Source organism: Hyperoodon ampullatus (genome assembly GCF_949752795.1).
Source record: "Hyperoodon ampullatus genome assembly, chromosome: 5".
Lineage (NCBI taxonomy): Eukaryota > Metazoa > Chordata > Mammalia > Artiodactyla > Ziphiidae > Hyperoodon > Hyperoodon ampullatus.
In genome coordinates this window covers 76387107-76415058 of record NC_136918.1, presented here as the reverse complement: position 1 = coordinate 76415058, position 27952 = coordinate 76387107, and the positions used below count along the sequence as shown (strand labels likewise).

Genomic DNA, 27952 nt, shown 5'->3' with positions numbered 1-27952 from the left:
TTTTTCTACTGAACATTAGCTCCGTAAGTGTTACACTTTTCTTCAGAGATCACCTTGAATCCTCTCAGCGCGCTTTAGGAAAAGCCTTCGGTTTTTGTAGGTGGAGAATTGTCGCGATTCACTGTGTCTGGGTTTCCTCCGTGCGGGTGGTGCCCCTTCTGGTGCACTCTCGTGGCTGGTGGGTGCCGGTCCTGGGCCTGGACCGCGGCCCTGGCTGACGCCTGGCGTGGTTTGGTTGCATTTCCCTGTTAGGTATGGACGAGGAGGATGACCCGAGTGGTGAGGACGCGCCCAAGGCCATCAAGCCCACCAGCAAAGTGTTCAGGAAGACGTGGAGGTTCCGGAGGACCACCATCGGCAAGCGCGAGGGCGCCAGGGATGCGGAGGTGGATGCCCTGGAGCCGCTGCCCGGGCAGCAGCAGAGCCCGTCGCTGCGTCGCAGTGGAAGGCAGCCGAAGCGTACGGAGCGGGTGGAGGAGTTCCTGACCACGGTTCGGCGCCGGGGCCGGAGGGGCACCTCCGTGTCCCTAGAGGCCTCAGTGGAGCCGGCATCCTGTCCAGTGACAGAAGCGGAGAGCGCCTCCGAGGGGAGCATGGAGAGCACCTCGGACGGGAATAGCGGTCCCGGGTCTGGCTGCACGGGTGCTAAGGAACGAACGGCCTCCTCGGCAAAGGCCAGAGGGCGTGGCGACGAGATTGACACCTCCAATAGCCACAGTGACGGTTTGACTTTGAAAGAACTCCAGAATGGCCTGCGGAGAAAGCGCGAGCAGGAGCCCACCGACAGGCCCCCAAAGGGCATCCAGAACCGCCTGAGGAAGAAGCATCGGGAGGAGGACCCGGTGGAGACCGTGGATGCTGAGGCAGACGATGCGATGGAGGGTTCGCGGCCCGTCCCGCAGGAGCCGGAGGCCGACCTGGGGGCTGCGTCCCAGGCGGCAAAAATGGGCAGAGAGAGCCAGCTGGAAGGGAGGGCGGCCCCAGGGGGGAATGCAGAGGAACCCGGAGACGCAGTCCGACACAAGCCCGTATGTGAGGTGTACGACCCCAATGCCCTGTACTGCCTGTGCCGCCAGCCTCACAACAACAGGTGGGTCGTGGGGGGATGAAGTGGCTGCCCAGGCTTCCGGGGGTCAGTCCGAGGTGTGGAAAGTGCCAGAGAGGGTTTTCCATTCGTCTTAGTTTAGAGAGTCCCAGGGTGGCCTGAATGAGGGACTTGTTCTCTTGGGAAAGATGAGCAAGTCATTGTCAAAAAACAAAACCAAATACGGCATGGGTGGGCACTGCCAAGAGCCACACCCTCCACCAAGGTGGGGGCTGGCGTGGGACATTGGCTGCCTCGGTCCCAGCAGCCACGGACAGGGCGGCCTGGACCAGAGAGGATCTGCTGTCCCAGAGAGCTCGCTGGGTGACGCTGCTCCAGAGCGGCTGCGACTGGGCTGTGGTGTGGACGTTGGGGCAGCTCAGGGAGGGGGCGGGTAAAGGCATGGCTGCCCTCCTGTGGACAAGAACTGTGGTGTCCAGGGCAGGGTGCTCCCCTGAAAGAAAAGATGAAGCAAATTTGATTGAATGTTAGTAAAATTGAGAGGGGCACGTGGATGCTCTTTATTCTGTTCTGCCCACGTGTCTGTAATATTTTTGTTTTTTTCATAATAGAATGTTGAAATTTGATTTGTGTTTAAAATTGAGTTGGTCTCTCACTTTCCATTCGTAATACTAATAATAATCTCCATTCCTTATTTTATCATTCCAGGTTTATGATTCGCTGTGACCGATGTGAAGAATGGTTTCATGGCGACTGTGTGGGCATTTCTGAGGCTCGAGGGAGGCTCTTGGAAAGGAACGGGCAGGATTACATCTGCCCAAACTGCACCATCCTGCAAGTGCAGGACGAGCCCAGCTCCGAGACCACAGGCACGCAGGACTCGAGGTCGAGACCTGCAGATGCCGACGGCACGGACTGTACGAGTCTAGGAATGGTGGAGCAGAAATCGAATGAAGACCAAGGAATTAAGGTTAGAATTGAGAAAGCTGCAAACCCAAGTTGCAAGAAAAAACTCAAGATATTCCAGCCCGTAAGTACCTGTCTCCCAAGGTCAGCAGTAGAGGTGACTGTGGAGCCCTCAGCTGCCGTTGGCAGAAACATCAAGACAGAAGCGTTTGTTTCCTGAGATAAGTTAACTTTTCCCAGGAGTGGCATTGGGCGCGGGGCTGGGCTCTGCGAGCTCCCAGGTCCATGCACCTGCTTAAGGCTGGCACGCCTGTCTATTCTTTCTCTATGTTTGTTAATCATATCTATCTCCTATGCTGTTATTACTGACTTAACATTTTCCATAAGTGGACTCACTTTTGTAAGTCTTCCCTTAAGTTTTCTCATGAATGGATCCAGAGTTTGACGTACATATGTGAACAAACAAAATTATCTTTGAGTCACGGGGGCACGTGTGCACCTATATTACCCGTCAGCGCCTTGAGAGAACCAGTGGTCTAGTCCCTGCCTCGCAGCAAGATGCCAAGGCCAGCGGTGGTGACCGCACAGGTCCCCAGGCTGACAAGACAGCTGGGGCTGGCACGCCCTCTGTTATGGTGTTCTCCCACTCACCAGTGCTTGTGCAGCTGTGTTTTCTCCTTTCCCAAGTCTGTTCACTCGTGTCTCCTGCCCAAGGGCCGTGATGCTTTGTCATGGATTCCGTGCATCTTGAGAGCTGTCTGAGGCTCTCATGATCGTCCTACTCAGAGCATGTTTTCACCCCAGGCCTTCCTTGAATTGGGGGCCCATGCCGCCCCCACAGCCCGTGCTCTAGCCAGTGTTGGGCATGCAGACGACCTTGCGGTGGCCGTGTCCTAGCTTCCCGCCGTCTCCCCCTTGCACTGAGGTAGCCTCGAGGGCTGGACCGTTTAAATTTTACCTGTCACGGGCGTATGAGGAGGCATCGAGTGGAAGTATGATGATAACTGGTAAGGAAGAGAATGAATGGAAATGGAAGTCAGTAGGAAACGTCCTGTGATTGCTGATGTGTTTGAGACTACCCAGAAACTTAAGTATTTCTCTGAGCAAAACTTGGATTCTGTGGAGGAAAAACAATTAAGTGCATAATTTGAGATTTAAGATTTTGCTCCAGTACATTGGAGGGGTATGTTCATGTATGTTATTAGTCTCGACCATCAGAACATGCTCTAGTGATGATGGACAGCTGTGTTCAGCCCTTGTAGTGAACCAGGTTCCTACTGCACGGCAGGCAACCACAGACTTGTTCAGCAGCTTAAACAACACACATTTATTAGCTCCGAAATCCAGGCCTGGCTTAGCTGTGCCCCCTCTGCTCTGGGTCTTACAAGACTGCCCTCCAGGTGTCTGTGGGGCCTGAGGTATCAGAGGCTCAGCTGGGGAAAGATCCACTTCCAAAAGCTCTGACTTGGTTTAGCATGAAAAATATATCCCGGGCAATTTTTGTGGCCTGATAATAGCAAAAAGTGATCTGTTGTTTCTGAGAGCCACGTTTAACTGGGTGTCCTGGGTGTCGTCTCCCAAGCTTGCCCGCCGAGCCTAGGCATGGGCGCCCTCTCAGCAGAGGCAGCAGTGGAATCCTCTATCTTCTGGAGGCTCAGTTCCTCTTTGAAGGGTTTTCAGTTGATGAAGTTGGACCCTTTGGACTAACTCAGAATCCTCTCACTTGGGACCTTAATTCGTTGGTAAAATCCCTGCCCATTTGCCCGATAAGGGAACCTACTTGTGGTGTGAAACCCCATTGGGTTCAGAAGTGCGCAGCGTGAGCGCCGGGTCCGCTTAGGGTTCCGCCCTTCTTGCGTGGCTGAAGGGCAGGTAAGAAGCCGAGGGCCTTCCTCAGGGGAAGTAGATGTGTGTCTTTTGAATAAACAAAGGTACATGTTTATTCACAGTTTTTTTTTTTTTTTTTTTTTTTTTTTTTTTTTTGCGGTACGTGGGCCCTCTCACTGTCGTGGCCTCTCCTGCCGCGGAGCACAGGCTCCGGACGCGCAGGCCCAGCGACCACGGCTCACGGGCCCAGCCGCTCCGCGGCATGTGGGATCCTCCCGGACCGGGGCACGAACCCGTGTCCCCTGCATCGGCAGGCAGACTCTCAACCACTGCGCCACCAGGGAAGCCCTATTCACAGTTTTTCATACATGATTAAAAGCAGTCATCTCGGTACCATAAATAGTTCTGTTACAAAGTGCCGTACCCACCTGGTGGGTGAGTACACTGAAGCCACGTCTGATCCTGCAGGTCCTAGAGGCGCCTGGTGCCGCCAGATGCATTGGCCCCGGGTGCTCGAGCGTGGTGCAGCCCGACTCTGTCTACTGCAGCAGCGAGTGTATCCGGAAACACGCCGCGGCCACCATGCGCTTCCTGAGCGCAGGGAAAGAGCAGAAACCAAAACCTAAAGAGAAACCCAAGACAAGGCCGAAAAAAATCATTCTTCAGAAATGGAGCGTTCAGGTAAGTTGACTGAAACCAACCATTTGTGTAGTTCAAACCATGAGCGTCTGGAGGTTACAGGCTCGGTGGGTTGATTTGGAGAGTGTAGGGCACACAGGCCCGGACGGGATGCAGGCACCTTCACACTGCCCTCCGCCTTGCCCACCAGTGTTCTTGTCGAAATGACAAATAGGCACGTGTTCTCATGTTTTCCTTCTCCGCCTCCTGCCGAGGGATTAACTGATAGAAACGTGGGAACCGGCTGCTGCGTGGAATAGCTGTCCACCCACACGCCAGCCCTGCTGGGAGGAGAGTGGTCCCTGCTGGAGTCTGTGCGGGGAGTTGACACACAGTCAGCGGGGTGGCCAGTGGGTTCTGGGGGCACCGCACTGAGTGCCGGGTAGGGTACAGGGATGTCGTTTGTATGCCCGTCCTTTCTCCACGTGCTGTTGTGTCTGCAGCTCCTGCCTGTCAGTGCTGCTTGGGCGGGTCTGTCGTGCTCTCCGCCTTGCTTCACTGCCTCACTCCACGGCCCCTCGGTTATCCTGGCGGCCTAGCGCCTCATGAGGATGCTAGGTTGACGGGTTGTTGTGTCAGGGACCTTGTCATCGTTCGGATGTTGATGCGGGCCTGCTGGATGTGGGGGAGTAGCCAAGCCCTCTGCTGAGCAGATGCAGTGTATTGGGCTTAGGATGGTCCAGGAGCTGATTGAGTCGTGACCCTCACTGCAGAGTGAAATGCGCAAAGGTTAATTTCTGACCTCGTTCATGATTGGGGCTTTACTGATTATCCAGGCAGGCATTAAAATCTCTTCTGTGCACAAGAGACCGGCTCCAGACAAGAAGGAGAACACAGCGAGGAAGGTGGCGGTGGTGCCTCCAAGGAGTGAGGTCCTCGCTAAGGAGCCGCCCTGTGAGAGCAGCACGCCGTCGTGGGCCAGCGACCACAAGTACAATGCAGTAAAGCCAGAAAAGACTGCCGCCCCCTGGCCGCCACTGTTGTATAAATGTAGGTATCAGCCGGGGGGGAGCTCTGGACCCTTCCCGGTCTTTCTGGACGGCCGTGCACTCGGGCCTGTCCAGAGCTAGGAGTTCTAGCCGTGTTTGCTGCTGCATCTGCAGAGATCAAAGCCCTTGCCCAAGTCCAGGAGGCCACCTGAGCCCCGCGTGCCCATCCTTAGTCTGTCGGGACTTCCTGTCCGTGTTTCCAAAAAGCTGTACCAGCCCCGTTGCTGAATGTCTCACCTCCGACGACTGATGTCTTTAATCACTTTTCTTTATTATCAGGCTCTGGTAAGTATGTGTAGTATCTTCAGCAGAATCTGACAAGGGGGCACGCTGCCCGGCACTCAGGGTCCGCCGTCATCCAGGTGTTCACCACTGCGCCGTCACCGCCGTGGGCTCTCCACGCGGGGGCCTTTCCACACGGTCTGCTCCCAGCACACGTGACCCTCACTTCTTTGTATATTGTGGGAACCTATTACTATTAGCACAGTAGTGTTGTAGCTGATTTTCAACTGAAGCATGATTTGCAGGAGTTATATTATTCTTGACCGAACCGGAATTTTTTTAATGTCCAATTCACATACTACACACAACATAAACACACATGCCAGTCTTGAAGGCTGTTTACCCTGCTTCCCGTGCTTGAAAGTAAGTGAGCACAATGTCTGTCCACTCTGAGCAGCACCCAGGCCAGGAGTCTTGGCGTGCACTGCTGGGTCATGCCACCCAGGCTTCAAGTTCAGACAGACCTTTGCAATCCCAGATGAGATCATGCAACTTGAATCTTTTCTCCTTCTTCTTTTTCTCAGCTCACTCTCCAAAATTAAATTTTAGAAATTTAAATTGCTCTGGGGCACATCTTATTCTTATTTTTCTATGATTAAGGTCATTTTGTGTTTTTATTTATGTTATCTTTTATTCTCTTGCCACTTTTTTTAAAAGCACAAGAGGTTAAATGGCCCTAAATTCCAGGATTATAGCCACGTGTTGCTTCCTCCTCTCAGCCGGCTGTTTAGGCCAGTGGCCTGAGGGAAGGCCTCGTGGATGTAGTGTGGTTAGAAGACTGCATAACTAGATGCATTTTGAGAATGTAAATGACCCAAGACCTAAGAAATGGAGTTGCAAGTAAAGTGCCAAGCAATACTGTGTGTGTATATGTCTCTATACATATTTATTTGTGTATTTATTTTTGGATTTTTGGAGTGAGTGGTTAAATATAGAATTAACCAGTTGCTGTATTAAAATGAGTCTCAGTACACCTCAGGTTGTTTGAACCAAGAATTTCATGCTAACGACGTGTCGCAAACATCCATCAAGTTATAGCACCTCTACACCGTAGCGCCTCTACAGGGGTTACGAGTGTACCTAAATATAAGCATCGCCCAGCTGTGAATGGGTGGGGAGCCGTCATGTTGGAATCCTGGGCTGAACGTTCTCATTTGGTTATAGGCACGTGACAGAATGAAAGGGAAACCGAGGTGTAGCCACAAAACCCTGGGTGATTGATTTCAATTCAGTTGATTTCCATGTCTGTGGACCAGAATCGGGAGACTGCCCCCAGGCTCGGAGTGTGGAGTCAGATGTAGGGCGCACAGTGAGATAGGCAAGCTGGCAGGGTTTGGGGGAGGGGTGGGTGCTTACTTATCCCCAGTTCTGACTTCCCGGTTTTTGAGGGAAGATTGGGGTGGAGGGGCGGGGAGCCCGGCCTCAAGGAGGTGGTGGCTCTGCTCACAGGCCGGGTTTCTCTTCCCTCTGCCCCACCCCCCTCCTCTGCACATCACCTCCTCACTGACCACCTTCCCAGCGCATTTACGTCTCAGAAGTACGTGGATGGATAGCCACAGCTTGTAGCCTGCATAAGGGACATGCTGTTGAGCTAGTTGCTTCTGATCATTTTCTGTTATCCCAGAAATGTCCTCTTCCCAAAAGATGATTGGGAGGAGTGTAAAAGGTCGATGGTAAACACTCGACTTGAGCCTCGGTGAGTAGCAGCTGTGCCTCTGCCTCTTCCCCAAACCATTACTTGACAGTGGCAGTGGCTGTGGACCTTCCGCGGGTCCCCACACACAGGCACAATGGGAGGGGGCCCCCCGCACACACTCAGCAGAGCCCTGCACCCCCACCACGCCCCCAGCCGCCTCCCTGGCTGCAGAGCGTGATATGTTTCTGGGTGCAGGTGATGCCGGGACAGCTCTTCGGAGGGGGCGTTTTCCCTGTTGCCCTGGACTCGGGTCAGGTCTTGGGTGGATCCTTAGGCAGCCAGTGTGCGGCCCCTGGAGGTGCTCTGCCCCCACCCCACTTCTCCCAGGCCATTGGCACTGGCCTTGGGTTGTGGGTTCAGGGCGGCCTTTCATGAGCATCGTGGGCAAGACCTTGCTACACAGAGGCTCTGACCTGCTTCTCTCGTGGGACAGTCAGTAGATCTTAAGGTCCTCACAGTGATGGGATTAACACCCACTTGTTCTCTGATGAGTTTTTTAAATTGTTTTTCAGAGTTTCTGTAAACAAAAACAGTGTAACTTAGGGAAACAGTTGCCATTGTATTTCCCCCCAGGTCCCTGTGTCTCGTAGTCCTCCTCATGGTTTCTCTTCGTTTCCTCTTCATCGCCTCTCGTTACTGTCCAGGCACAGGCACGAAGAGGGCTGAAGATGTTCTTCTAAAGTGGCCCTGGTTGGTTAGGGTTTGGAAGTGGAATTGTGTTAGGCATAGGTACATGGTCCCATGTTGGGGGCTCCCTAAATGGCTCCGAGATGACTTGAAACTCTGGGGACCTGAATAAATTTTGACTGGGAAATCAGATTTCTGCAGTTCCATGTAGGTTTGAGAATTGAAATGGGGACCCCTGGCCGAACCTGTGCACCCAGGTCCAGTGATGTGTTAGCATCCTGCCCTGACGTAAGCGTTGCCCTGTGGTCTCCGTGTGCCACATGTCCGGTTCCTGTGCTGTGGCGAAGTGGATCTGGGGGCGCGGGTTTCACAGGGATCGGTGGTGTGAGTTCCGGGAGCACGCTTCACAGGTAGTAAGAGAAGACAGGTCCCCATGGTGACATAGATGGGGGGCGCTGCCTGGACCAAGGGGTGTTTGGTAGGAATGGAACGGTGGGAGAGGCATGTTTTATCAGCTACACGAGCTGTTTGTCTCTGTCTCTTCCAGATCTGCAGTGGCAAAAAAATGTGGGTGGGGACAAAGCAGCCTTGTACATCTCACCAATTTCCTCCCCCCATTTGGAGAGAGAACCAAAACTTGTCCTGATAAGGATTTACCTTGACAGCTGTTTTTAATGTTATCCAAATACCTGGAATTTTCTTGGTCATTGGCATTCTCTCGTGTTTTTAAGTGTTTTACTTTTTACAGGTTTTTTTTTTTTTAATAGCCAACTGTTCAGAAAATTAGTGCAGGGAAGGTTTTGCATGTACATGTACTTTTTCTGACAGAGACCCTCAGATGTATCCTGGCTGCCCCCCTTAGTTCTTGTGCTTTAGCGGGGGGTCGGGGTAGAAGTTGCTAGCAGGATTGGTCCTGCTCACCTCACCTGCCCTTTGGCCTTCATGTGGCCTCTGGGGCTCTGCATCTCCTGTGGCACTGTTCACAGACGGTCCCGCGGCAGAGTCCCTTAGGTGGCATCGAGTCCCAAGGGATCTTTCTGAAGACGCAGCTGTAAACCCTCCCACACGGTGTAGGAGTCTCAGGTACACTTGAAGCTGTAAAGTAATGTTTTTGATATTTTGCGTGTTGCACCTCACCGTACACATAGTCATAGTCTTACCTTCTGAAAGTTAAAGAAGTAAACCTGGAAGATCGATAAGAAGGGTTTCCACTTTGATTTCTGTCAACGAAGGTCGGGGCGTTGCCGTGCACCTGGAGGCGTCAGCAAGACGAGCCCAAAGGTAACGGCCGCTAAACCCGCCGGGGTCAGCAGGTGCCGCGGGCTCTGTGCCCCAGAGTCTTATCACGCCCTCGACCCCATCATGTTGCTTGAAGTAGCAGATGGTGCAGGCACAGATAACAGTTAAAGTTGAACCTTGTCAAAGTGGTGAAAGTGCCTGTTGGCGGGTTTTGGAGATGAGGGAAAGCAGCAGCTCTACTTGCAGCTGAGTGTCAGGTCTGGCGGCCAGTCCCCGCCAGTCCAGTTGGCGTAGACAGGAGAGTGGAAGGCCTGCCTCACACACAGCCTCGGCCCCGTTTCCTTCTCGTGGTTCGTGCTGAAGGATGATGTGACCATTTTTTTCATATATTACCAGTCCAACGTGAATTGGGTTTTGGTTTTCAAAATCTGTGAAACTCTGAAAACAAGGAAGGGTCCATTTGCCTCCGGAGGCATACTTGGTTTTTTGCAAGCTTGTTACGGCCAGTTCTGTGTACCTCTCTTGAGGTGTAAGTCGCTCAAATACTGCACATCAGTAAGAAAAAGTCAATCTGGACAAGCTTTGTGTAGCCCCAGATCATGGCAGTTTGGCTGTGGACCCACATACAGACCCCTAGCGATGGAGGGCAGCTGGCGTGAGGGCCCCAGAGATGGAGATCAGGCCTCCCAAGTCTTCGGTGGGGATTGTCTCTGTTTCTGTGTAAGCATAACTTCTACAGGAATAATTCACTGCAAACTATTTAAGCAAAGGCACAAAAGTAAAATGGTTCTCTCTTGCTACTTGAATTTTCACACTGAAGTCTTGACAGCCAAGAAACAAAGTTGTAATGAGAAACATCTTCGTACACGTGTCAGGCTGAGCTGAAATTAGAACCGATGTCACAGTGAGCAGAGTCCACTCCCCCCAACCCCTGCCGCTGGTCCACTGTGTCCTCTGAGCCCTGGCTGGTCCCGTTACGTTACCCGGGCCTTGTGGCGGTAGCTGCCTCGGCCTCACCACTGAGCCTGGGTGGATCTGGGGCCCTGTGGGAATGGCGGCGGGGAGGGGACGCTCCGACCTGCACCATGAGGGCTTGCTTGGCGCCTGGTCACATCAGAAGCTCTTCGCTTCCTTTGGCGTTTACAGCCAATCATTCTGAGTAGTGTCTCCCCCACTACCCCCCACCGTGTCAGTGTGACTGAAAGCCTCATATCTGGGGATTTGTAGGGTAACTTGGCACCTCTTTGGGGCAGGACAAAAGGTATAAAGCAGTGACCGTCCCTCAGGGTTTCTCAGTGGTCCCTGTGAGGGCCCACCCCGGCAACGGCTGTCACTGAGCTGTGAGTGGGCGCGGGCCGCGCGATGCTGTGCTGTGCGGTGCGACTCGGCTCTTGCCAGGCGCCGGTTCCTTGTGGTGCTGCACAGCACTGGCTGCTCCCAGTAACACAGCTTCCACTCCCTTTTCCTCCTGTCCCCTCGAAGGCCCACCAGTGCCACCCAGTGGCCAGCAATGCCATAGCAGCATGGCCCACCTTGCCGTGTGGCAAGGCCCCCAGTTTCATGCTTACTGGGAAGTTAGCCAGTTAGATTGTTGCTGGTCCCTGAGTGCACCGGCCTGCCTGGTTCCTGCCGGGCTTCACCACAAACAACTCGTTTCCAGTAGAAACCCATGGCCAGACCCAGCAGAAACGACGTCATGTGGGGCGGTGGCCTGGCCACCGGCCAGCCTTTCCTCCTGTATCTGCTCCCCGAGACAGCACCTGGCCTGGAACTTGGGCCACTCTTTTCCCCATCGGCAGCCCCCAGGATGGCCCAGACTGGGTGTACGTTCCGAGGAGGCCGTCTCTGTCCGGCACGTGGGCAGGTGGTCACCCTGCCTCGAGCTGGCAGCACTGGGGGGCCCTGCCACTGCTGGAGCCACTCTGCCGGGGGTGGGTGGGCTGCTGTCCTGTTCTAGAACTGGCGCTTCGAGGTCGGTTGGTTACGCCTTGCTCTTCTGTGAATGTATACACATAATACAGTTAAAAGGGAATTTGGATGAAGAATTTGCAAATGTGATTTTAGCTCTACTCAGAAGTAATGCTTCTGTCGCTGTCAGACGCTTTGGCACTACATGGTGTCACTGCCATTCCAGCAGCAGCTAACCCGCATCCAGCTGACGGTGGGACCACATGCAACTGTTTTCTGTTTTGAGCATTTTTCCTCCAAGTAAAAGAGGGATAGAGCTGACTTGTTGGGGTCCACCAGTTTCCACATTTTAGCAACTTTTTATTTATGTAATCATACCTACATACGCTCTGAGACGCAGGTGAGGGATAATGAAAGTTGACTTTTAAAAGCCAGAAGCAGCTAATCTTCTAGAAGAGCAGCACAATGGTTAAGGAAAGCCATCCCCTGCTTTTTTTTTTTTTTGCGGTATGCGGGCCTCTCACTGTTGTGGCCTCTCCCGTTGCGGAGCACAGGCTCCAGACGTGCAGGCTCAGCGGCCATGGCTCACGGGCCCAGCCTCTCCGCGGCATGTGGGATTTTCCCGGACCGGGGCACGAACCCGTGTCCCCTGCATCGGCAGGCGGACTCTCAACCACTGCGCCACCAGGGAAGCCCCATCCCCTGCTTTTTAAATAGAGTACGTTCATTTGCCGTTACCACTCTTGGATAGCAGGTCACTTTAATCACCTGTACTGTGAATGTCCTAAAATTAAGCTCCTGGCTTCTGTTTTCCCTGCATGAGACAAAACACCGGTTAGACCAGTAGGAGCGTTGATAGGAATTCTCACTTGAAACAATGTAAATGTCACATGATAAGATTTGTTTGAGGCCCCATCATGGGTGCCTCATTGAGAATTCTGGAAGCCCCTTAGGCCAGCTTTTTAGAGTTGCTTAAAAGTGTGCTACTAAAATAATCTCAGCAAAGTTCGTATAAAGTCAGTGAGTGAGCTGGTTTTAGGACTCGATTTTAATCCGGACGGGTTTGTTCCTTCTTCCCCTGCTGGCAGTCACAGCTGGCGCCGCGTCCTGCTCCACTCCACTCTCGTTCCTTCCCCCAAGAAGAGGGGCCTCTGTCCATTTCATTTAACTTAAGCTCTAGCAGTCTCTCCCCCCAGCCCCCGCCTGGATTCGGTGCTGTGGACCCCGTTAGCCGAGGCTGAGCTGGTAAAGATAAGTTTCCATGTACTGAGGTATGGTAGCGCCTTAGGAATATGGATTTGAGCTGATGAATAATATACGTAGAAACATAGTTCTTAGTTCCTATGCCGTGGCCAGTTCCTCCTTTGTCAGACAGCTGTGACTTGCTGACGGGACGTGGGTGACAGCCAGCAGGGTGGATGTAGAGCACAAGCGTGCTGCTCAGCGGGGAGCAGGTGGTCTTGGGAAAGCCTGGACAGCATAGCCCGGGGGTGCCGGCACACGTGGGGCCAGTGATTGGGACACCGTGGACAAGGGGACATAAGGTTGGGGGGGTGCTCTGTGAGATGAAAATAGGAGATTTGCAGTCAGGATGGTTGCTTGATGACAGTGAAGTACTTCTGACACGGTTCTAAGTTTTGGATGTGTGTAGCGCTGTTGCAAAGTTTCTAAAAATAGGTAATTTCACCTGTACTATGAAATGGAAAACTCTTGCGGTCCCTGGGCTTTTAACACCTGTGGCTGAACTGGCCTGACCAGTGCTGGAGGAAGGCAGTCCTGAGGGCAGCGCTCGGCCCTTCGCCAGGATGGTCACGCAGGGTGTAGGCTGTGAACGCCTTGGGGGCTCTTGTGGGGTCAGGCCTTATTTGTAGACAGGGTCTCACCTCTGTCCCCGGACTTCAGATTTTCTCCCTGCTTCACTAGGACAGTTGCAAGAAGCACCGGCAGCCGACTGGCATTGGTGGGTGTTCAAGCCCTGCGTAAAATCGGAAGGCTGCTAGAGCATCTCGAAGTCTCCTGTTTAGCATGTGGGGGCTCATTGCGCTGTGGGTAGTTTGAGAAAAGCCTGCGCCTGGGGAGGCGGCTTCTCCGTCGGTCCTGTGTGACGTGGCCCTAGGTGGTGTCCCTGTGCTCTCCTGGCTTGCTCCCTGGACCTGCCTGCCCCCCCCACCCCGTTCTACCCTGGGTCCCAGACGTTCTGGGCGGTGGGCCTGAGCGGGGCCATCTGGGAACACGCCCCAGCTCTCCGTCACGGCTCCCCATAGACGTCTGCTGGGCCGCTCGCCCCTGAGACCGAGGGACTGGTCTTAGGATGAACCTCCTTGCTTGCCTCTGACTGTAATTCTGATGGTCTGATACAGGATTAAGTGGAATCAGTCCATGCGAAGTACTGGCATAAAGATTCTCATTTTAGCTTTGGGCTGTAATCCTTGTTTGCATTAAAAGTGCTAACCTACTGTCTTACCCAATAGCGAGCTGCTACTAGAGGGGTGTGAATGGGAACGTGAATGACAGCAGGTGGCGTTCCTGCCACCGAGCTCCTAGTGTAAAAGTAACTGGTCTCCCCCCATGTTGCAGTTTTCTGCCAACATTCTCTATATTTATTAACTGTGTCCAGTTGACTCTTGTCCAAGAGGACGATGAGCACCTGTGAGCCCCTAACCCCAGGGTGGACTCTCGCTAGTCCTTCCAGTGCCCCAAGGGCCCCCGAGGTGGGGCTTGGATATGCATTCAAAGAGAATGTGTCTGATCCACCCTGGAAAGAGTTTCTAAGCTCCTGTTCACCAAAAACTGCACTGGGACTCTCCATGCGAGTGGTCTTTGAAATCTATGCCTTCTCTTGATACAGCGAAATTTGGCCTTGGAGTTCCAAGCTAAGCTAACGGTTCAAATCAAGCCTTTGATAGCTTACTGGTTTATCGGTTGGAGTAAAAGTTTTAATACTAAAGCATTTCTCTCTGAAACAAAGTATATTCAGTATCGTAAATGTTGCTGGTAGCCCTGTTTACACTCCTTTTGTGAATTTAACAGTTACTTTAAAAATCCTCTTTAAATGTGTCTCACAGTGATGCCTGGTTATTAGCTTTGCTGGTTTCGGGTGCACATGCTGTGTGGGGTCCCCTGCACCCCTGCCTCACTAAGCGGCCCCTCTCCTTTCAGCCGTGAAGGAGGACAGACGCGCAGAGGCCAAGGCGGCGGTGGCGGCGGTGCCGAAGAAGGTGGCTCCTCCAGGCTCCTCGGGGGGCCTCAAGCAACCCTCGCCCAGAAGTCTCCTTCCAAAGAAGTCCCCTCCTTTTGTAAATGCGGCGGCAGCCAAACCGGCCATCAAAAAGTTGCCACCGGGGTTCAAGGGCACCATCCCCAAGAGGCCGTGGCTCTCGGCTGCCCCCTCCCCCTCGGGCAGCGCTCCCTCGGCCAAGCAGGCAAGGCTGGCACCTGTTGCTGCCACGTCTGCTTCCAGAAAGTTCCCCAGCTCCGCTGCTTCGGTGGGCGCCATCAGGAAGCCTGGGACCACCTCGGTTCCCCTGGCCTCTCCAGCCCCGGGACGCCTGGGCCCCGCGCGCCCTGCCTCGTCACAGCCAAATTCTCAAATTCGGCAAAACATACGACGCTCCTTGAAGGAGATCTTGTGGAAAAGGTGGGCTGTTCCACTTTGTTTCTTATCTGTTAAAGTGGAAAGTTTTCCACGTAAAGGGTGGTTGTTTCACGATGGCCCTGCTGTTTATGAAAAATGTCCCATGTGGGACTTCCCTGGCGTCCAGTGGTTAAGACTCCACGCTTCCACTGCAGGGGGCACCAGGGTTCCATCCCTGGTTGGGGAGCTGAGATCCCATGTGGCATGGTAAGTGCAGCAGTTACCGTGGGGCTTTCTTCATTCCATCTAGAGTCACTGACGGCGATGACTTAATCATAACAGAAAATGAAGTAGGAAAAATTGCACTGCACCTCGAGAAGGAGATGTTTAACTTGTTCCGAGTCACAGACAGTCGGTACAAAAGCAAGTACCGCAGCCTCATGTTCAACCTCAAGGACCCCAACAACCAGGTGCGTATCCGACCGTCAGGAGCGGGGGCAGTCCTGGCCAGGGGCTGCCCAGGCCTGGGTTAGGGCACTGGGTCCCCCTGCAGCTGCGGGTGAGTGGCATGCTGTTCCTGTGGGGCCAGGCGCTCGCCAGCTGAGGTTCTTGCCACCTGCGCGCCTGTGTGCCTGCCGGGGCCCACGCTGTCTGGATCGGCCTCTTGACCTCTTGCCTGTGTTTAGAAGCAGGGCACATACTCTTGACTTTCCATTTCGCCTTGTTAACGCCCTGGCAGAAGGGATTTCTTCTACCTTTGTCCCTAACAGTGTACCTTCTTCAGTCAATTGTGTTTTCTGTGAAGTGGTCTTTGTAGCAGGGTTAGTGCGGTGGGATACTGGAGATGAGCTGCCCGAATTCAGGGCCCTTGTTCTCCAAGCATCGATGGGAGGCTCCGGGCCCTCGTCCTGCCGCGGGGCAGGGGCTTGCCTTGCTGCCCACCTCCACATCCTCTCTAGTATCTTAGAGGGTTTTGAACGAGTGAACAAGAGATGTTTGTTTACAGGGGCTCTTGCATCGTGTTCTGCGTGAAGAAATCTCTTTGGCAAAACTTGTGAGAATGAAGCCAGAAGAACTTGTCTCCAAAGGGCTTTCCATGTGGAAAGAGAGATCGTCCAATCCTGTGTGTGCCGACGGGAGAGGCGGCTGCGGATGCCAGAAGCCTGACACCAACGCCGCCCCCAACCCCACCCCAGAGTGAATTAATAGCCTGTTGGCGTGAGAGAGTCCCCTTGGGAAAGAAGGGCTAAGGGTTCACGTTTGTCTGTCTTTTTCATCTTAGGTGATGGAGTCCGGAACTAACTTGCATAATGAGAGTAAGAAGCCGACCGTTAAACTGGAAACTATTCCCGATATGGAAGATTCTCCACCAGTATCAGATTGTGATGTAAGCGTTTAGGATTTCCAGTGCTCACGAGAATTGACAAAGATGATCCCGTTCCAGACGTTGTTAGGTGCCTGAATTACTGGGCAAGACACTGAGCTGACACAAGTGTGTGTAGTTGTATTGCTTCTCGAGGACTTGTATTCAGTAGTCCTTTTCCTCTTTTTTCAGTGGTTCTTAATCACGTGAGATGTTTTTTCCATGGGTGCTGCTCATTTGGAGAGGGGGTGGGAAAGGAAATGACCTCCTCTGCTTCTTGTGCTTTAGGGACAGCAAGAATCGGTGCGGGCGGCCCCCGAGAGGAGCGCGGTACCGCTGCTGGGCCTTGGCGGCGGCACGCTGCAGGACACGACCGGGCAGCACCGCACGCACCTCTTTGACCGGAACTGTAAGATCTGCACAGGTGAGCAGGTCTGGGGGGAGACTGTGGAGACCCTTCTCAGGACGGCTGCATTCAAACCAAGTCACACAGTGGAAAGGCTAGAATCGTTTCTTCAAGCTTCGGAAGTGAGCCCCTACCTTTGTAGTGTGGTTGTTTTAAAGCAGTGATCGTCTGTCTACCCGTGGGAAGGCTTTGCTCTCGAATGTGTGGGACTTCTCACGAAGGCCTGCCTTCTGTTCTCCAGGTCAGGTTCCATCGTCAGAAGATGAGCCAGCTCTGCAAAGACAAAGGTGGTCAAATTCTGCCAAGAAGGAGGACTCAAAGTCCAAGCGGGACAGCTCTGCCTCTGAGCCCGCTCTCAGCTCAGCCGATGATGCGGCCCCAGAAACTCTGCCTAAAAACATCTTGGAGCCAGACCTGGAAAGCCCTGCTCGCGCCCATTTGGAGGGAAAGTCCCTCCCGGTGCCTCCAGAGGATGGCCACCCCGAGCCCTCCGCCCTGGAAGGCGCCCCCTGCCCGGCCCCTGGTGGCGGCGCAGTGCTCACCACAGTCACGGTGTCCGGCCGAGACCCCAGGACTGCACCAGGCAGGCCGAGCACGGGCACGGCTCCCTCGGCAGCCCGCCCAGGCAGCGCCCACCCAGCAGAGCCCCGACAGGATGTCCCGAAGCCTCTGCCGACTTCCGTGACGGTGCCCAAGTCCATCTTGGTCAAGCCGTCCATGTTGCCCGAGCCCAGATACCTGCTGTCGGTCCCGCCGTCGCCAAGCATCAGGTGCTGCCCCCGTGTGTGGTCTGAGCAGCTGAGCTGTGGCCTTTCTTTCAGATGAAGAGAAGGAGCAGTAATGAGTGATTCAGTCGTTCGGCTCGGAAATCCACCCAGATATACAACTCTCCTCAATTTTCTATTTTAGAAAGGCGTTTTTTTAAAGCTTCAGTTTTAGGATGACTAATGATCACCTTAGACATATAGTTGTTGAAAACTGGAATTTGAATTTACAGCCATCCAGTTTATTGCCTATATAGTTTATATTTCTTTGACCAGAATGTGTTCATATCATTATGATGAAGGTAATTAATTTGAAAAAGTAAGCTATCAAAACTTGCAGGAATTCACTTTGCTTTTATAAACACGTCAAATAAATAAATAAATAAATAAATCTTGGGGATTCTTTGGGCAGAGAAAGATTCACGTATTTTCTGTGGTTCTGTTTTACAGCATCTCGGAGTCCCAGTCCCCTCCAGAAGGAGATACCACCCTCTTTTTGTCTCAACTCAGCACCATATGGAAAGGATTCATTAACATGCAGAGTGTAGCGAAGTTTGTCACTAAGGCGTTTCCTGTCTCTGGATATTTTGATTATCTCAGTGAGGTTAGAACCAGGAGGGAGAGAAGTGTGTGTGTGTGCATGTGCGTGCACGCGCGCGTTTTCCAAAGGCACTCTGATCCGGCGCTGGAGTCAGGCGTGTGACCACCTTCCTGCTGAGTGTCTGGACGCACAAGCACCTCTGAAGGCAAAATAAGGGTTGCCGGGCCGAGTCAGCAGGTTACGCAGTTTGGACAGTGGCGAAAATTCAAATGAGAAATCAGACCTTCCCTCTTTTCTGAAAAAGCTGAAGCTTGTCTTTCTTCTCCCTCTGTTCCGCTAGAGCTTGTGCAAAAGCTGGGTGTGCATGTGCCCACTGCAGGTGTGGCCAGACACGCGTGACCTGCCCTGGTGTGGAGGGGCACACGTGACAGGTCTTTTATTTTTCAAAATTAACGAAACAGCACTAGCATTTCAGACTTAAGAAAGAGTGCTCAGTCTCTTCTGAGACATACCTGGATCTTTCCTGTATGTGTATGTTCCTAAAAGACAACAGTAACACACTTTGCTAAATGTCATCCTATTTAGCAGAAGCTTATCCTCCTACCACCCTTGGGTTTGGTCACTCATAATCCCGGATGTTAGTCAACTAAGCAACATTTGACACAGTTATTGCCGCTGTGTTTGGGATAGTTGCAGTTGTCTTAGTTGTGAATCTCGGGTAGTTTGGGGTCTGTCTCTGTGACGGCCACGGTTCCACCGGCCATTGAATCAGAGCTCATTTCACTTAGGACCTGCCCGACACAATTCACATCGGCGGACGGATTGCCCCGAAGACAGTCTGGGATTACGTCGGCAAACTCAGGTCTTCGGTGTCTAAGGTACCTGCCCACAGTCTGACCTCTGCACCCAAGGAAGAAGGGGTTTGTTTACCCACGGCTCTTTTTTGACGTCTCATCTTGCGCGTTAATACTTGAAATGTCTCTAGTTGGTGAGATGTTTGCAGGTGGACGTTGAAGTTGATAGCTGGCTAACCTGTGAAGGGGGGTCTGAGTAGCATGACGGTGGAAGCTTTGTGAAAGCGCATGTGTGGTTCAGAGTTAGAAATACAGATGCTGTGTCCCTTCTTGTCTGAGCTGATGGAGGAGAGGTCGGGGGAGGCGGCTGGGCTGGAGTCTGTGAACCGCTGAGATGCGGACGCAGCTGTGTGTCTGCGTGTGCAGTGCTCTTTGGGGGAGGGGCTCTGGTTTTTACTGGGGTCACAGAAGGGTTACGACCCTGGTCTAGTTCAGCCCTCCCGTTTCGGAGCTGCGGGCAGCTCATCGCACGCTTAGTGGTCACTTAGCTCTGTGTCAGACGCTGCCCCAGACTGGCCCTGCACACAGAGTACCCCATCAGTACGAGAGCCCCAGGAGGTGGGCTCTGTGTTGAGGACGGTGGGGCTAAGTAGTTTTAAAGCAAGTCCTCCGAAACCAAGATCAAACCCAGCAGTCTTGAGACTCGGGCCTGTGTCCTCTTCAGCAGCTCATTGTTCTGATGTGTTGGGCAGCAGGGCTGTGACAGTCAGAATCAGGGCTGGTCGCTTCTCTCCTCGCTTCCCTCCTGCTTTGGGGGCTTAGGTGCAAGGAGAAGGGGCTGCCTTTCCGAGTGGCCGCAGGTCAATGCTCCCCGCCCTCTGTTTGTTGCAGGAGCTGTGTCTGATCCGCTTCCACCCCGCGACGGAGGAGGAGGAGGTGGCCTACATGTCTCTGTACTCCTATTTCAGTAGCCGCGGCCGCTTCGGCGTCGTGGTAAACAACAGCAGGCACGTCAAGGACTTCTACCTGATCCCGCTGAGCGCCGCGGACCCCGTCCCCTCCAAACTCCTGCCCTTTGAGGGACCAGGTAGGCCCCAGGCTTCCGCCCACACGTCCCCCCGACGCCCTGCGGAGTCCGTCCCAGCGAGCTGCGTGCCTCACCTAGACCCGGCCTTTGGCAGCGGAACTTGGGAACAGGGGTGAAGCAGCGGATAGTGGAGGGTGGCACGGGAGGTCCCCTGAGGAAGGTGTGCATTGTCTTAGAAAAGTCCTGTGAAGAGGGACAACCCTGTCCGGAGCCCGCCCGCCTGGCATGAGCAGGGTGTTGCTGGCAGGGGCTGGGCAGTGCCGGGAGGGCGGGGCCTGGGCCTGGCCTGCGGGCTTGGCTCCTTGCAGGCGTCAGGCAGAGCCTCTTGGCTGCAGGCATTCGTTTTGAGGAGAAACGAAAAATAACGTTGAGAGACAGGAACTAGTTCTAGAAATAGTCACTTTGAAATCTGCTGCTCGAATTCGTGTCTTTGGCAGACCACGTTTTGGTCACTCATTCCTTAGAAAGTGCTGCTTCTAAAGAATTATTTCCAGGCTGACCAGAAAGAAAGTTCAGGCTTCTCAAGGGAGCTAAGGGTGATTCCAAGGGGGGCGTGGTCTCTGGGGACCCAACTCCCCTTAACCCTGAGAAGTTGACGGGACTTAAGTCTCGCCTAAATGGGAGTGTCTCCTTGTCCATGGCGCCCCCAAAACGGCTAAGCCTAAAAGATGCTGAGTGCAACCCGCGGTGAAGGCTCTTGAAGCACCTGCTTCTACAGGCAGTAGCTACGCCCGCGCCCGGCGCCTCCGTGTCCATGGCCAGCGCCCCTGCCGCGGCCAGGCACTTACGCGCCCCGGCAGCTCTGCGGCTGGGCCCAGCGTCCTGGTCGGTCCCCGTGACCGCAGGGCTCGTGTCCCCTGACACAACACACGGAACTGTCTCAGTGCCAAACATGTTAGAAGCTAAGCTCTCCGGAGGGCTGTCCCACTCCTCGCGCTAAAGCGGTGCCGCCTGACGGGCAGCAGGGAGGGCTGTGGCTGAGGTTCTTGGCGGGCAGCTCCCGGGGCGCCGGCCGGCTCCCTGGACACCATGTTCCCGAGGCAGCGGTGACGGTGGTGAAACCGACTTCCCGATACCGTGAAGAGCCTCCGGTCAGTCACAAGGGCGGAAGCCCGTGCGGGGCCTAGTGTGAGCGTAGATCCTGTGACACGCACACTCTGCGCGTCTGTAGCAGCGGGACCTGGGAGGTGACGAAGCCCTGTTTCACCCGTGTTGGAGCCCCTCTCACGGCTCCACCTGCAGAGCCCGCGATGGGGTCTTGCCTGACACCGTCCCGGTGCACCTTGTCACACGAGCAGGGGGCTGCCAGGTTCGGGGCCACACACAGACCCTGAGGGGGGCAGAGGTGGACGAGGTCAGGCGTGGTGAGGAGGCAGGGGTGCGGGGGCCACCGAGGAAACCCCCGGTTGGAGCCGCGGCGGGAGCTGGTGCAGTGCTGGGTTGGGGCCCGGCTGGCAGAGGGAGGGGGCCGCGCTGGGTGTTCCGGGGTGACACGGGGACAAGGAAGGCTGGGCAGGGCGCCCACCTCATCTGCTAAGTGACCACACTTGATGACCAGCGGAGTGGACATCACTCCTCCACCTGCATTGCCAAGGCTGTCACTTCCTGAAGGGGATGCTCAAAAGCCTGCAGGTGTTCCTCCACAATAGAGAACGAATGTTTCATTAAAATAAAGTAGTAGGAGGGGTTTTGGAAACGTGATTGTACGGGAAATTTTACCATAAACTTTTAAAGACTTTGTTTTTCAATCGAAGGGCTTCTAAATCTCAGCTTGTTTAATTTAGTATATATGTTTTTAATTCTAAGGGCTTTATTCACGGAAGGAAGAGCAGTCAGATGGGACGCTGGGCCTAGGCCAGGGTGCCCGGCCCTCCCGAGGGGGTGGGGGGCGCCTGTCGAGGGCCCTCGGGCATCTAAGGTGTGGACCACCCTGAGCAGAGGACAGGGACCTGCCTTCCGAGGCACTGCCGGGAGAGGTCCATTCTCTTAGGCTGGCTCCATCCGTGGTGTCTGCCTTCTGTCCTCACTCTTAACTGCTTCCTGAACAGCAGACCGTTTCCGTGACTTGCAGTATTGTCAGATAAAAGCACGTCTTCAGTTTTTGCGTGTCTTCCTGCGTAGCTGTGTACAGATGTTGTAATCAAAGGCAAAATGGTGCTGAATGGAAAGTGCTTCTCTCTCCTTTGAAATCAATGAATATTTCATGGAAACTGGCCATTGTTTGTCTGAATTTGAACCATTTGGTAGCTCTTGGTGCCCATCCAGGTGCACTGTGAGGGAGGACTGTCTCCACCTTGCTTTGCCTCAGCCGACGCCAGTGTGCTTCTGGCTGTGCAGGCGGCGGTGCTGCGCTGGGGGCGCCTGGACACGGGCGGGCGGACGGACGGATGGACGACGCTCTCCTCACTGGGACGCGGAGCCCTGGCTTTGCTCAGGTCTTAGGGACCCAAGAGTGGGAGCGGGCGAAGTCTGCATGGGAGCCGAGTGTGGCGGGCGGGCAGCTGCTTCTCCCTGTATTTGCTGGGTCTCTGCCCAAGTCCTCTTTGAGGATGTTTGTTGCTAACTCTAGCACAGTTTCTGTTCCCGCAGGTGTGGACGTTTTGTCTTGTCGGACTCAGACCATAAAAAGGTGTTCACTGTAAATACTGAATAGTGGAGCATGCCAGGTTGATTTAGGGGTAAAAGCCTCATTTGATAGTTGGGCAGCTTTCAGCTGGTTTATTAATTAAAACTAAACCTCGTCTCCCGCTGTGCCACGTCCAAGGTGCATGGGGGCTGCTTCCCCCGCGGCCCTGTTGCTGACACACCCGGACACAGATCCTGGTTTGGGTCTTGGCTCAGGAAATCCACACACACCTTTTCAGCTGTCCCGCGTCCCTGGGTTTGTCCACTTCTCTCTTTGTACGGGTGGTCTGGGGCTGACCCGTTCTTTCACCGTGAAGACTCGGGGACCTACATGCAGCTAGGAAGGCTCGTTTCAACCAGACGGTTCATTGTGGACACGTTTGCTCCCGCAGTTCGGAGGGGGTCGGGCAGGGGTGCCGACACCCCGGTGCTCAGTCTGACCAGTACCCCTTGTCTGGAAATGATAGTTCAGTGGCCTCCCACCTAGTTCTCATCTACTTGATGAGTCATAAGCCTCACCACTACCCTCAAAGGGAGGTCGGTAAGTAAGCACCCCCCTTGTAACCATGGGACAGAGGCCCTGTGCGGAGCCGGCGGGGCGCCCCGGGCCCCCAGAGGGAGCCCTGTCTCTGCACGCAGCCAGCGTGCTCACTGCTGCTGCGCCGTCTCGGGGCGCCCTTTCCTCTCCAGGGGTCACACTCAACAGTGGGCGCGCCCACAGGGGCCCCAGGCAGAAAATGGGGCCTTCGGGGGAAAGCTGCCCCTGCCACCGCCCCAGTGGTAGTAGCCCTTTGACTGTGTCCACCGTGCCCTTGCCAGGCGCCTGTCGTGAGGGTGCGGAGCGGGGTGGAGCCAGACGTGCCCTCACCTCCCTGAAGGTCACTGCCGAGACCCCGGTAGCACTGTGAATCATATTCTTCCACGAGTCAGTCATCTCCACGGTGCTAGTTACATTTCAAGTCTCCATGCAGCCATAACGTGCACAGGGGAAGTAGAGAAGGTTTGACTGCTTCAAAAACAGCCCAATTCAAATGTAAAATCCTGGGGAAGATTAGTGGAGAAATGCATAACTAACACTCCTCCAACTCTGGAGCTTTGTTAGATCGCTTATGGGTGTGTGTAGATGAAGTAGTTGAGAGCTGAAAGCATTTAAAAATACTAGCTGCTTAGTTAGATGCTGGTCTCCAGGGAGTTTACTGTTTTCGAAACAAATGTAAATGTTAAGTAATTGAATCCTACCCTCAGCTGTGATGCCTGTGACCGCAAAGGGTAGAGTCTAGAGAATTTTGCCAAGTCTGGGGTGTATCATTTTTGCTAGGAGGCATATAAAGCTGTTGCCAGTTGTAGGGCTGGCACACCTCCCGAGGACAGGACCCCATCTCCCTGGATTTAACGCAGTGCCTTAGCCTCCACACACAGCATCTTTGACCTGAAACGTGATTCATGCCGCAAGCCCTGGTGTTGGCACCTTAGAGGTTTAGCTCTTCACAGGTAGCATAGCCCATCTGCATTGAGGACAGTGAGGACAGTCGTGGGCCCTGGGCTGCTGAGAGGACGCCCCCGGCCAGGGCTCCCCAGCCCTCCCCGCCCCCGCCCGCGTGGCCGAGCACATTCCTCTGCTGCTCCTGCTCACGGGGCTGGCCAACGCTCCAGCGTGTGGCTCGGCTGGGGACCTGTTCTGCCAGCTCTGGGGCCGTGTCGGTGACAGTCGGTCCAGAGAGGGCCACGAGAGCCAGTTGAGCTATTGACTATGCCCCAGACTGGATATCAGTGAGCTGTAAATTATTCAGTAAGTGGCTGTTACAGCGAGTGAGAGATTTACTATTTTAAGTTAAAATAATTCATTTTGATTAGAAAGCGAACTTGATAGAGCATCTTTCACATCTGAGCAGAACCATCTGGATGCCATGCTCAGTGCAGTGGGCCTGGCCTTCCTGTGTCCACGCCGTCCTTTGCCCAGCTCCTCCTTCCCCTGAGTCACCACTGTCATTAGAAGGGCAGGCAGAGGACATTCTGGAAGCCATTCCTCTTATCATGAGTGGGTGTCTTCATGGGCACCTCAGCCCTTGAATGTCAGCCTGTGAAACGAGGCGCTGAGCACAGTGGGGAGGGGCGCCAGCAGTACCTCGCCGATCCATGCGGATGCTGGGCCAGCCCAGCTCCCTCTGGCATGCCAGGTCTTCCTCCTCCTCGGGGGCGGGACGGGACATCCGCCACCCTCGTGCTCGGCATGTCACCCCGTCTCTGTTGGAATTTAGGAAGGGTGACAGGCGCTCAGAACTACACAGTGGGTGTCTAGGGACAACTCTTTGATCTGTGATCAACTTCAAATCACAGAAAGAATAGGAAAAACAGTGCTGATTTTCTTTTTTAGTGAGTCAACAAAAAATATATAGCATGAATGTCTTTTACACAATAGTGATTTATGTGTAAATTGAGTTTATACAATTTGATTAATTTAAAATATGCTGTTGAAACAAAATTTTGGTGCCGTGTTTATCGTTTCTCCCTAACTTACTGATCTGTGACGTGGGCTTCTCTGTTCCCCTGTTGGTATTCCAGGTTTGTTATTACTGTGAGGGTGGCAGAGCCGTACAGAAACAGTAGCATTCCTGGTCCAGTGCACCACAATCCAGAATGTGTGGACCAAGAATTTGTTAAGAAATCATTATGTTTTAAGAACTGTGCAATGTTCTGAAATTCCCAGCGTGTTCTCCACGTGGTGTGTCCTCTGTTGCCCCTGTCCTGAACACCTTTGGGCTTTAAGCCGCACGTCCTGTGTTGACAGAGACCTGAGCGTTCGGTAGCTTTTGAGAAGTTACTGGTCATTGAATGTCTTTCTAAACCTGCAAGAACATTTGTTTTAGGCATTTTGGTCAGCATCACTTTTCCCATCAATTGTCATTTTGACACCAGTGACTCATGAACTTACCAAAGGGCGTGTGCTATATCGATCCGTATAATTTTGTTGATCATTATAATTGAGTTGTAGAATTGGTCCTTAATTGAACCTTTAATTTTAGTATGAATAGCTTAATTTACATATTGCAGCTCATAAGTTAAAGTCGAAAGGGGGTGCTGCCTTCCTGATTTGTAGCAAGAGGCAAATGAAGGTACACGGCTAAGAGTTTGTTTAGAAAACATCCTGGTACATACAGGCTTCACTCCCAGTAGGTGAACGGCCTGGAGTGTGTGCGTGCTGGCCTTCCCCACCTCCCCCAGCGCGCCTCTACCCTAGCGTTGTGTATAATGGAAAACCTGTAATAATTTTAGCACTGGGCGAATGCGCGTGTGCATTGGGCCCTTGGTTTTGTGGTCTGTGGGCCCGTCAGGCTGGGCAGGTGCGCGGTGCAGTCTGCGTCTTTTGCGGCCGGTCTTCGAACACTTGGTTCTATTTTGCCACAGAATTTCCCCCTCCTCCTCCCTCTGGAAACCATCCCCCCGCTGCCCTTCACACCCAGAGTTGACCCCTGAAGGACAAAAGCTACAATTCGATTCTAAAATTTGCACAACTGTTTTGCTTTTTAGGTCTTGAGTCACCGCGTCCAAACATAATACTGGGGTTAGTAATCTGCCAAAAAATACAGCGGCCTTCAAATGCTGGCAAATTAGACAAGACAGAGGAGAAGCGGCCCCGTATTCAGACACAAGAAGAAATGGATGCCGTCCACCCCAGAATGCCAGCAGCCCTGCTCCCTGAGAAGAAGCCCCGCAAGTACCCGCTGCGCCCAGGGAACGCGGCTGTGAGCACCACACCCCCGGGGTCTCCCCCACCCCCAGCCCCTCCTCCAGAAGCACCAGGTGCGCCGGCCTCATCTTCCAGGTTACAGATACCGTCGTCGCTCAAACCAGGAGCCACGAACACTGTCACAGCATCACCCGCGTCAGTGACGGTTGCGGTGGCCGCTTCCTCTGTCACTTCCTCTTCTTCACCCCTAGAATATATCCTGCAGACTCTCTTCGGGAAGAAGAAGGCGTTTGACACCCCCACCGAAGAGCCTGCCGAGTCGGCCCCAGCCCCCCACCAAGACTCGAGAGTCAAAGCCGGCGGCGGGGTGCCGTCGGCGCTTCTGCTGGACCCAATTGTCCAGCAGTTTGGTCAGCTCTCCAAAGACAGAGCTCTGGAGGAGGAGGAAGACGACAGGCCGTATGACCCCGAGGAAGAGTACGGTCCTGAGAGAGCCTTGGGCAGTCAGCTCGGAGACCGCGGGAGACGCCAGGACGCGGACAAGGCCGCGGAGGCAGCTGAGCGGGAGGAGGTGGCCTATGACCCGGAGGACGAGACGATCCTAGAAGAAGCCAAAGTGACCGTGGACGACCTGCCCACCAGAATGTGTGTGGACGCGCACGGCGGGCCTGGCCTGCAGGCGCCCTCCCTGGCCGAGCGGCAGCAGATGATAGAGGAGCTCACCAAGCAGATCGAGGAGCAGCAGAAGCAGGTGGAGGAGCAGGAGGAGGCGCTCAGGCAGCAGAGGGCGGCCGTCGGGGCCTCCATGGCCCACTTCTCCGTGTCGGACGCGCTCATGTCGCCGCCGCCGCCCAAGCCCGCGCTGCTGCTGCAGGAGCCGCAGGCCGCGGCCAAGGCGGCCGCGCCCCCCGCTGGCAGCCAGGCCCCGGGCCCGAGCGCCGAGGCGCGGCTGAGCCGGGATCCGCGGCAGGCCCGGCGGCTGGCCACGGAGAGCAACGAGAGCGAGGCCGCGCCCCAAGGCCCCCGCCGGCCAGAGTAGCGCCCGGAGGGGCCGCTGCTCCCCCGGGGCCACTTGCAGCCCAGGAGGAGCCAGAGTCAGCCCCTCCACCGTGGGCTCCGGGCGAAGAGGCCCCACTGCCAGCCAAGCAGGACGGCCCCCTGCGCGAGCCCACAGAAAGCCCGGGGCCTGCGGGCGCGGAGGGCGCGGCCAGGCCTGCCCGGAAGGTGCTGCTGCCCACGCTGCAGGGCACCTCCTTCCAGCCCCTCTTCCCTTGGCAGCACGACGGCCAGACCTTCCACCCTCCCGGAAGAAGGGATTCTTTCTCGGGTCCAGTGTACGCCTGTCAGGAAAAACCTCTGGGCTCTTGCCAGTACGAGGATCAGAGAAATGCTCAGTTTCCGGAAAAACGTGACTCCCTGGCAGCTGAAACCGAAAGAGACAGAGAGCCACAGCCCAGGCCGGCTGAGGGGGCCGGCACGTTCCCCACCGCAGCAGAGAAAGGGGGGCCTCGGCCCCAGTTCCAAGGCCAGCGGGAGCCTGCACCGCGCGTTCTCGGGATGTCGGGCCTTCACGGCCCCAATTTCACAGGCCCACGGGGGCCAGTCCCTCCGTTCTCGGAAGAGAATTCTAATAACGATGGGCCGAGAGGGGGGCCTCCACCAGGCAGATTCGGGCCCCCAAGCGGGCCCATCCCTTCTTTGTTCTCAGGGCCACACGGGCCACCTCCCTACAGGGATGGGAGGGGCCCACCCGTCTCCCACGTGGGCGGGCCCAGGGGAGCAGGGCCGCCTCCATTTGGAGACCGCAAGGACCCCCACGGGGAGAAGAGGGAGTTCCCGGAGGCCCCGTACGGTGAGGCCTCGGGCCCCCCTGGCCAGAGCGAGGGGCCCGAGCAGGCCCCGTTCCTGGGAAA

General features: G+C 54.7%; 1 protein-coding gene across 1 annotated transcript in view; it reads left to right on the top strand.

The window, feature by feature from the left end:
- Nucleotides 1-254: 254 nt before the first annotated feature.
- The window catches only part of LOC307053240 (death-inducer obliterator 1-like), a gene marked incomplete at its 5' end in the record, with an annotated part of 28651 nt that continues 953 nt past the window's right edge, over nucleotides 255-27952 (top strand). The window contains 15 exon segments of the mRNA XM_079704595.1: nucleotides 255-1090; nucleotides 1754-2075; nucleotides 4247-4459; nucleotides 5233-5446; nucleotides 14357-14834; nucleotides 15082-15241; nucleotides 15778-15894; nucleotides 16054-16158; nucleotides 16423-16558; nucleotides 16782-17310; nucleotides 17755-17908; nucleotides 18634-18723; nucleotides 19531-19726; nucleotides 25880-27057; nucleotides 27060-27952. Coding sequence (XP_079560721.1) covers nucleotides 255-1090; nucleotides 1754-2075; nucleotides 4247-4459; nucleotides 5233-5446; nucleotides 14357-14834; nucleotides 15082-15241; nucleotides 15778-15894; nucleotides 16054-16158; nucleotides 16423-16558; nucleotides 16782-17310; nucleotides 17755-17908; nucleotides 18634-18723; nucleotides 19531-19726; nucleotides 25880-27057; nucleotides 27060-27952 — 5621 coding nt within the window.